This window comes from Athene noctua, chromosome 1 (assembly GCF_965140245.1).
Source record: "Athene noctua chromosome 1, bAthNoc1.hap1.1, whole genome shotgun sequence".
NCBI classification, from domain to species: domain Eukaryota; kingdom Metazoa; phylum Chordata; class Aves; order Strigiformes; family Strigidae; genus Athene; species Athene noctua.
Window position 1 is genome coordinate 112151370 of NC_134037.1, and position 10593 is coordinate 112161962.

General features: G+C 40.4%; 1 protein-coding gene across 1 annotated transcript in view; it reads right to left on the bottom strand.

Annotated features, from left to right (window-relative positions):
• Positions 1 to 9907, bottom strand: part of FSHR (follicle stimulating hormone receptor) — an 85549-nt gene extending 75642 nt beyond the window's left edge. Inside the window, exon 1 of the mRNA XM_074926560.1 lies at positions 9723 to 9907. Coding sequence (XP_074782661.1) covers positions 9723 to 9907 — 185 coding nt within the window. The remainder of the gene's footprint in view (positions 1 to 9722) is intronic.
• Positions 9908 to 10593: the final 686 nt, after the last annotated feature.

A 10593-nucleotide genomic window follows, 5' to 3' on the forward strand; every position in this document is an offset into this window, starting at 1 on the left:
CCTGCTGGGAGACTGGACTCTGAGGAAAGAGACTTCAGAATGAATTGCTTCCAAGTAGTTAACAAGAAGGAAAAAATGGATTTGTCTGATCTATGCTCCTTTTTTACAGCTATGGAGAGACTGGAGATGCCAGAGAAAGCAGGATGGGCAGTGCTTCCACTACAGGAGACAGATTTGTTTTCTTACTTCGGTTCGTTGCTCTCACAGACATGAGTGCTTCCCATGAATAGGATGCCCTTTGACAAAGGCTCTTTCCTCAAAATTGCTTATTGGGCTACTAAAGGCAACAGCCTAATATATTGATATCATGTGATGGTACAAGTGAAAAAAGAAATCAAAGCTCACACTGAAGTTAGCACTGAAATCTAAACCTCTCAAAGCCAAGGGTAGGTGAGAGTGTTACACCAGGATAATTTCTAAGCATGAGGCATAGCACAGAATATAAAACCATTAAAAGGCTTTCAGGAGGCTTGTAAAGAAAACCATTACAATCCTTAGCCTTCACATGTGATAACCCTTTTCAATGAAAAAAACCAACCCCAAATAACTACATATCACTTCTTTTCATCCCATGTTCCTGGTTTCAAGAAGAAGGGCCAGGCAGACAGTCCCTCCTTACATTGCTACTCTCTCCCACCTAAGCCTTGGCCATTTTAGCAGTTACAGCTACAGATATATATATATATATATATGCTGCTGTTTTCCATTCTCATCTTCTTTGCCCTGAGTCAAACTGGTGGAGGAAGAGATTAAACACACAGATACCTCATGTACATGTGCAGATGCGTGAATGCACCTTATTCCCTTCGCTTCTTTGGTAGGATCTTTTTTTTGGGGTGAGGGTGAGGAGAGGTTGTTTTATGAGTATCCCATTGCACCCCATAATTCTGTGTTAAAAACATGAACACAGGACACCAGAAACTCTCCTGAGAAAAAAACCACCACTTTCTTTTCCAGTCTTCACACAGTCAATCCAGTTCTTCATTGCACACTACTATTTCAAATTAAAAAAACAAATCTGCTGACCGTCATTTGAAAGTATATTCCCTCCTTGCTCCGCTCTCAAACAAAAGATGAATCAAATATTGAAAACTTAGAAGTTTTCCCCACTGTATGTTTATGCATGTAGTGTTTCTGGAAAACCACTGAAGATTCACAGATTTTTGCAAATAAATATTTACGAATTAATTCCAGTTAACTGACTGTATTTGGACAAGGATTCACCTCATGAAGTACATCCTTGTGTGTGCTATGGGGATACTTTATATCAGCAGGACCATTAACAGAGCAGTGCTCCATAGGCATTCAAGAAACAGGATTTCCAGGCGAATATGCTAAAATGCTGACTAGTAACCACATTCTTGAGTAGATAAGAGAGCTGACAGAGGGGAAAGCTTCTGCCCACAGTTCACCCAGTGGATATATGTTTAAAATTGAGGCTGCCCTGTCTATAGCAAGTTCTGAATATGTTACAGTCAAGGATATATCCTTTTTTAGCTAGTCCAGGCAAAGACAGAGGCTCAGAAAGCTCAATATACTTAGGAAAAACAAAGACTGGTTCATCTGAGTTGGGTTGAACGCTGTTTTAATTTCACTCAGAAACATATCTCCTTCTGCATATAGTAGCAGTCTGTAAATTCTTGTCTAGCTAACCAGAAGAAAATGTATTTGAGTGGCTTCATAAGGTAGTGGCAGATAAGAAGCATCCATACCTTCCAGACCGAGCTCCTGAAACACCAAAGTATATCTGGAGAAAAACATAAGCAAAACTAAACAAATCACAAGCTTTCCTGACCCTAGACCCTCAAAATCAAGGAAGTTGCATCTGAGTGCAGGCAGAAATTGGGCTCCTTATTACAGTGTATGCAGGACAATTAGAAGAAATAATTTTCTATCCTCTTATATGAAATCCAGGCTTGACTCTGACCTATAATTTGAAATAAGCTTCATTTTAATGACTTAAATTTCACTGCTAATAAGAGCAGTGCAATCAAACTACAGGCAAAGAGTGTGAAATAATTTACAGGTTTTGTCTGAAAAGGTCAAGGTCTTAAACAAAGAAAAGTGACTTTTCCTACCAGAGTGCTTGCCCCTTGCTGTGTAAAACTGCTAGAGTGCTATGAAAAATAATACCTGTCTTTTGTGCCCAGAATATCATGTTTACCAAACAGATATTAATTACCAATCAGCTGCTGCCAAAATGAACAACACATGGTTGACAGAGGTCCCCATTGCCAGATAGTGAAAATGAACTTAGTTCTTTCCACCGAAGTTAATGAAGCAATGACAATTTAAATTAGCTGTGAACCTACCCCAATTATCTTTTAGCTTGCTTGCACAAGGACACTCAAGAAAGTTAAGCAAAACTAACTAAAATGCCATCAAGTTAGAAGAGAGTGAGTCGTGCTGAACTTTGCATGGATTTCTTTCACTCCTCAGTTAGGTGTCTAACAGGTTTGTTTATTTTTCTTTGGTAGATAATTTGGTTTGGCTTTGCGGGAACCCTTCCTGTTTACAAACTGCTGGCAGTTAGAGCAGCTCTCCCCTTCGGGATGTATATTCACTTGGCATCTCTCTTCTATGCAACTCTTCTCTCTGTTCTTGCGGCATTCCTCATCCACTCTCTTCTTTCACCCTTGTTAAGCTCTCCACATATCCAGTATTTACAGTGACATGCCAGCCTGGTGAGACCCCCTTGGCATCTGCAAAGGAAACCCTTGAGCTGCACAGCAGAGTTTCTCCAGCTGGCGTGTCAGGCAACACATTTAGTGTGTGATACTCTTCCAGAGGAACCCAATTTGGAGCTTTTAAAGACACCTTTCATTGGAAATCTCTTCTCCACCACACCTCAGAAATGCTGCTGAGAAGATCGAGTATTTGAGAAGCTTGCTCTTTCTTTCTTTCTTTCTTTCTTTCTTTCTTTCTTTCTTTCTTTCTTTCTCTCTTTCTCTCTTTCTCTCTTTCTCTCTTTCTCTCTTTCTCTCTTTCTTATGGCCTGAGTTTTGAGGGAGATAGTAAGCTTTATACTTCAGGACTGCAATGCTGAAATCACTTTGCTGAGAGCCAGATCCAGACAATGATTAACTCAAATTCCCAAGCTGTCATTCATAAACATGACTGAGAGGCTGAAAGCATATTGCATGGATAGGTGCAGATACAGGGATAATGGATGGGTTGTCCTGGGTTGGTGACTCTCAAAATACAGCAGCTTTTACCCTGCTGGGTTAGAGCACAAGGGAGAGAGACATACACCTTTCTGCATCCCCTTCTGTATAAATATCCTGAGCTCCCTACGTAAGGGATGGGAGGGCAACTCAGCAAAGCTGATGCAGAAACACATAAGCACTTTAATGTCTTTCAAACTCGTAGAAGCACCCTCCTTAGAGCTCTGACTATGCTAGTGATAACCACCTTGGATTCTGGGTGCCAAAGTGTCTTGGCTTCCCTGGGTGGGATGAGAGATGAAGTTAAAACATTTTAATATTAGAAAAGGGAAGGCAACAAAGTCTAAAATACAGTGTGTAATTCTGTGCAGTGAAAACTGCTGAGTTGTCAGAGTCTGTAACAAGGGGAGTAAATGAAGCTAGGAAATCATCCATACTGTTGAAGAGTTTAGTGTGGCATACCATTCAGAGCAAAGGAAATTAGCTGCTGCATGACACCAGTGACTTCGTGATTCCTCAAATCTGTTTTGTGATTCATGTTCTTGTTGGAGAAGTAAAAGACAGACCTCCATCTTACTTTGCAATGTCCCCTAGGCTTACCAACTTCTCCATTTAAACCACATTTTAGTTTAAAATTACTTATTTCTGATCTTACTAGGCCTTTTTTCTCTTGCTGTGCCTCTGCACTAAACCTTGGTATTTACCAGCTTGCATCTCATGAATAACATTACTGTCAAACTCTCCTAGGTTATAATTATATGAAAAAAGATTGGAATGGGGAGACACCCAAGATGAAGACACAATATTCAAGACAAGAAAATGTAACACCTACAAATTACTGGTTTAATCTTCCAACACTTTAGAAAAACATTGATGATAACCTTATTCAATAGGCACGTTTTGATTCTTTGCAGGAATGGAAGCAGAATATACCTAACATGTCTAACAGAGAGGCTTTCTTTCAGGATGTGGAGCTGACCAGCCCCAGGAATCCATTTTGCCTGGTATCGGATATGCGGGGATGTGTCATGGGCCCTCTGTTTTTTGTGTGTGTGTGCGAGAGAGGCTGCCGAAAAAGCCAGAACTGGTATCTCAGGAAAATCTCTCTGTAGCTGACCCCAGCAAAGGGCATCAGCTGGCACAGACCTTAGTACACTCTCAGTGCTGCATGCAATCAAAATCAAATCTTGGCTTTCGCTGTGTTTCCCTTCAAAAACCTTAGCGATTTAACAAGTCACATACTTGCCATTATATTTTAAGTGAATACACTTTCATTTCAAAGATACATTAGATATATAGGCACACTTCTATGCATATCAGACTCAATAATACATCTCTCAGATTCATCAAGCTGCAGTCATTGCAAGCCAGGTGAAAGTCACGTGTATGTATTTATTGCCATAGAATCACAAGTAAGACAGCAGAGTACTGCACTGCAAAGCAACTCCTATTGTGTGCAGCATACCTCCTCATGTTCAAAAGCTTCTGAAGCTTTTGAAACAGAATGTTTCTATAGAGATATATACTTGGTAATTTATACTAGCTGAGGATCTGCCTTGCAGACTTTATTATCCTTTAGTGTCACTTTCTTCCTTTTCTTTTTTCTTCCTTATACTCTGCCTATTTCTTTTTATCCTCCCAATGAAAATGTCAAATACAGAATCCAGTGTAAGTGTTGGACCACTCCACCGATATACAGCCAGTGATAGTACAGCAACCTCTATAGCTTTTTGCTTCAAAGTATGAACTGATCATAAATTCAGGAAAAGAATGTAGCACTAACTGCAGACTTTTTTCTACCCTAACAGAAGCAAAGCTGCTTTAACAACAACAACAACAAAAAAGCAAAAGCAAAGCGCTTTAGATACCATGTAATACATTCTCAATATACTCTGCTGTGTAAATATTTTCATGCCCTTCTGATAATATATGGGTTTATTAACTATATGATTAACAACCATAACACAGGGACTTAAAATCTTTGTGGGTCTTCATTTTGTTAGTTTACTTTATCCTCTCTACACCCTGTCTTACTTAGATTAGTCAGTCCGGCAGTATAAACACCTGAGCAAGAACTGTAATTGTTTGCAGGTTTCAATGTAATTTCCACTTTAAGTGTGAAAGCATAAAAAAAAAAATCCTAACTGCTGCTGTCAATAACAGTGCTGCAGCTACTGTTCACATCATTTGCAGCTTCTGTCGCAGGAAAGTACATCTGACTCAGTACATAACACAGAACTTGCTATTTCAAGGCAGCCACTGTTTTAGTGGTCAGACATCTACTCAGCCTTGACTTGATAGTCTAAAATAAATATCCTTGAGCAATTGTACGAAAACACCTATGCAGAGAGCAAGTAAAAAACCCCACTGTTTATACTTTGCAGATGCCTGGGAGAAAAAACTCTATATAACATACTTCTAAAACACTCTGACAATGGCTAAACTGGCTAGTGAAGCCAGAGAATAGTTTTTAAAATACAAAACACCACATGATCAAGCCCAGACCTCATTTACTTTACCTGTAGTTTCCTCTTAGATAGCACTTTGACAGATGGGTGCCAAATGATGGACCATTTCTGTCATCAATTATTTCAATCACCACAGTTGCTCCTTTCTAAAACTGGCACCACTCTTCTGCTGAAGCCTCTGGTATGCTAACACATTAAACAATTACTTTTAATTATCTGAGTCACATATTCAAGTTTGCAAGCTTCTTCTGAGGAGCTTTCATTCTTAAGAGATACTTCTTATAACAGCTCCATGGTATAGAAATAGGCAGAAGGAACCAACTGGCCAACATCTACATGCTGCTGCTGGCTGCCACACTTGTATGCCAACTAAGGAAGGCTAAACATCATGGGAGTAAAGTTTAGGAGCAGGGGAAAATCAGGAAAGTAACTGAGTTGGAGGTAGTTTCTCTTTATAACAAATACAACATGACCAAATTCGATTTTCTGATACCTTTTTATCACAGCATTGATGACAGGATACAGGTAAAATACTGGTAATATTTCTCTCACATAACTCTGCAGGACTGAAAGCAGAATTGGACCAAGTAGCCTATTTCACCTCCCTTCTTAAGCTGCCTTGTGTTGTTGCTTTACTTTGTCAAATCAGAGATATAGCCTACTGCCCAAATGGTTGCACCTAGCTGCCGGGGTAGAGCTCTCTATTTCCCCGGGATACCATACAAGGGATTTCAAGCACTGCTGAGATGAGAAACCCAAAAGAAAGGGAAGGTGCTGCAAGAGAATGAGTAAGCTTAACACGGGATTTCGAGTTGTATTCCCAGCTGATATTCATACGTTGCTGCTTAAAGTAGTTTGCTAAATCTTAAGAAGGATCCCTTCTATTCTGAGAACATTTATTTTTGTTTACATTACTTTCTCAAAGCAAGACCTCTAATGACTAAACAAAATCTTAATGAATACTAAGGATGCATTACAAAGCTCAACACTGGATTTTAAATCTGTTTTAAATTTTCAAGGAGGAAAATGCCTTAGGCAACTACTGAGTTGCTCACTCTCTCTCACTCTGCAAGGCAGTTAATAGTTAATACTTTGACACAGATGAAGCTATGTTTCCCATCTGAACTTTTGGCCTCTTGTTTCTCATGGATTACCTCCAGATTTGTAAATCAGAGCCTTCTATATTTCTCACAGGCATTTTAGTATCTATAAAAAAATGCCAAGAATTCTTCTATCCAACTCCTCTTCCAGGCAAAGATTGTAAAGCAAAACAGCTAATAACCACAGTCTTCCCTGCAAACACTTGGAGCATGCCAACTACAGGTTGTCTGCAAATCTGCAAGAAGCAACATACAAACCAAGTTGTAACTACCCTCTCATGAGATTTTGGCCTGTAAGTGAAAAAGTAGATGTGACGGCAAGAAGAGTAATGAAAACCCATGGGTTTTGATTCCTGCTGTTTCCACGTGCTAAGTACAAACTGAAATCCCTCACTGTAAGAGGCTGCCAGCCCTCTCCTTTGCAATACCCTTGCTAAAGCAGATGCCAATCCAACCAGAAGTAAAATCCCAGCTCTTGTACCATGCCACAGAGCTCATGTTTGCTGTGGAGCATGAGCTCTCACTGTCAGGAAACCAACCGCAAAGAAACCCATCACAGCAGCATATGTCAGTGGTCAACCCTCAAAAAAAAAAAAAAAAAATTAAAACCAACCATGGCAAAGAGCAAAGATAATGATAAGGGCAATAGTTTTACTTTAATCCTGAGTTTTCTTATGAAATAACAGAACTGGCTGCCACATGTCAGTGTCCCGACTTATGAAACAGCTGTAGAGGAACAGAAACACACAGCAACAGAAGTGCTTGAGGCTTATGAGGCTTCTGTCCTCTCTCCAGAGCTTTCACTGGCATGTTATTCAACATCTAAAAGGCACTAGGAAAGGACTCTAGGATAGCTTTGGAAAGCTATCAAGACCACATAAGGGAAGGTGAAGTGTACCGAAGATACCCCCGTCCTTTACATCTAATGAAAATAGACTGCATCCAGCACTCCCAGAATGAGCTCTTAAGTGAAAAATGTACCTTGCAGGAGCTGTACTTAGCAAGAAGTCTCTGGTTGTGTCCCGTACAGGGTCCTTAGACACTGTGGCCATCTACGCTCAAGTTGCTACACTGATTTTAAAACCCTTTGACTCACGGAGGCTTTTTGAAGAAACATAAAGCAAGATTTTTCTGTTACCAAGAGTCCATTTGCAACGGCACCTGGAGCAGTAAAGTCTATTTTAGTCACCTGAATCACCCCAGTGAGCATTCAGTGGAGAGATGCATAAGAAGGCACCTTTCTAGAGTCCCCCTTTGACCTTGAAGGAAAAATCTAGGGTTTACCTGTCACTTAACAGATCTTCAGCTAATGTATCTGGCTTTAGTAACACTAACATTTAGTATATTCAAAGCAGCTCTGCATAGTTTCCATGAAAATTTTCTAAGCCATGTTGAAATCAATCCCAGGGCTACACTAATTGAACTGACCAGAATTGCCTCCCAAGGAAATAAAAGTCTGTGTAAGTGAGAATGGAGTAAAGTCGAGAGATTCTAACTCCAATATTTGCACAGTGCTGCCAGAAGAAAGGATTTGTTCACCGTTTTCAGCCACACTAACACTGTAGTCTTCCTGTTTCAGAGAATATACACTCATGCTGAGGAGCTGGCAGATTAGCATCCTCAACAAACCCTCGAGAAGTTAACGAGGATCTGCTGTGAACAAATCCCATTTTACTAACAGGTGCTTTTTGGCAATATAAAACTCTACTTCTTTGCAGAAATAATTATAAAATGTTTTTGCTTAATCCCTAGAAGGCAGACCTTAACTGTTTAATCTAAAGAAACAATCAAAGCAAAATTAAACAAAATTAGCAGTATATGCCCGGAGCACAGTTCAGTCAGGATTTAGATGACCTAAACCACAGATGGATTATTTTTCCCTCTAGTTGCAAGAATGATTTAAACTTTTACTGACCTTCTGAGGTTAATTCGGACATTTTTCTCAAGTTTTCACCACAGTCTACTTATTCTGTGAGCATAAAAACTCCTCCTGAATGAAACAAAACTTCCGCCCTAGAAAAACTGTGTGATAGTAACCATGGATATACTGTGGTGTGTTAAATCGGGATAGGGGTATGTTTTTCCACCTAGTGGCATATCATTCTTTGCTGTATCCTCCCTCCAAACTTGCCATTTCACTTATTAATCAGAGGGTTTTCTCCAGGACTACTCCTTTCACTTTTGCTTTAGGTTGTAACCATGCCAGACAGCTGTGGGTGTAGGCAAAAGGTGATATAATTTGCTTTAAAAAAATTAAAATGAAAAAAATTGCTTGCACAGTTACATACTTGCCATTGTGTAAGCTCTTTTGTTCGCCTGTGCCATACAGTGTCATACAGTGTTGCTCATGTTACTTTATGGAAAAGAAAGAGAAGCTTTAAGATAGATAAAACCCTTCCTCGAGTAACATAGTATGGTATCTTTACATTGTTCACTCTCCAACTGCAGCCATGCTGCTCCTCTGATAGAGGAGGATCACTCTCTGAATGTTTATCAGAGTCCTTTCTGTAATGCCTTTGTGATTTCAAAAAGAAAACAATAAGTTGCTTCTTGGCAAACAAGCACAAACCTTTGGAAAGCTCCCGCAGTACAAACACAAATGCTCATCATCAAGTTGTGTGGGGCAGACAAGTTGCACTACACGTTTCGACAATGCTAAAGCAAGCTGTAAAGAAATCTAAGACTTTATGCTTCAAATTACTGTCACAGCACCAAGGAAGCTTGTTTAAAATTTAGTCTGCGCTTTGCATTATAACGTACCATATCTTTTCTTAACAGAGATCTTAAAACGAGCACGATCAGAGTAACGGAGAGGACCTTCAAGATGTAATTAAGCAAGCGTCAGAGGAAGGGCTGTGCTTTCCAAACAGCTGGTGTTAAGTCTCCTGAGTGACTCCCTACAAACCCAACCCTTGGCTTGCCAAGCAGCAGTTTGGTTTGGGAGCCAGCAACAAGGCTGTGGCTTGCAAACGTTCCCTCTCCCTACTTACAGTTCGGTGGTGTTGGCAGGGATGTCCCGGGGAACCTGGACCACCTTGCTCTCCTGACAAATGAAGACCCTGCCCGTGCAGCAGCAGGCGTGGTGCTGACATCCTGAGCAGCCCACCAGGAAAACCAGCAAACAGATGAGGGCTGGAGACATCTCTGCCTTCACATCTGTGCCCGTCTCCTTCATCTCAAAGGGAGGAATGCAGAGACCTCCCAGACCAACTCCCTGAATGGAAGATCCGCCCCAAAAGCTGGGACGAACCACGTGGCTCTTGGGGGATGACTTCGCAGCAAATTTGGGTTCATGGCCCCAGATGCTTTACGGCCTTAGAGTAGGGATGGAGATGAACAATGCTTATTTTCCATGACAAAAGTATTTTATATTTAAAGTGGTGTTGAAATCATGGGCCCCAGCTGAATTAAGCAGGGTGCTTCTGATGCACTGGCTATCTGCACTGGGAAGAGGTTCTTCCTTCTCAGCTATGCTATTTTGCATGTCTTGATTGGTAAGACCAAGGGACAACAAAGCATTTTTACTTTCTACAGCCCAGGCACATTTGTCCCTGAAGGAGAGGCACTATTTATGCTCCCCATCATGGATCCAAGAGCTCCTGCTTTTGTGTTGCTCCTAGGCAAAAGAAATGTGTTATTTTTTTATAGGTTATATAATCTATTTGATAGATTAAAAGCTATACAGTCCTAAAGCCAGAGCTAAATAACACGCCTTTATTTTCAACTGTGATTATTCTTCATGCACTTGCTGATTCATCTCCTCTTTTCCTTGGCACCTTTATAGGAACCCAAACAGGAGAAAATGCACGATTCTAATAGTCCTGGTGGACTGGCAAACTAATTTCATCATCTGGAAAAAAA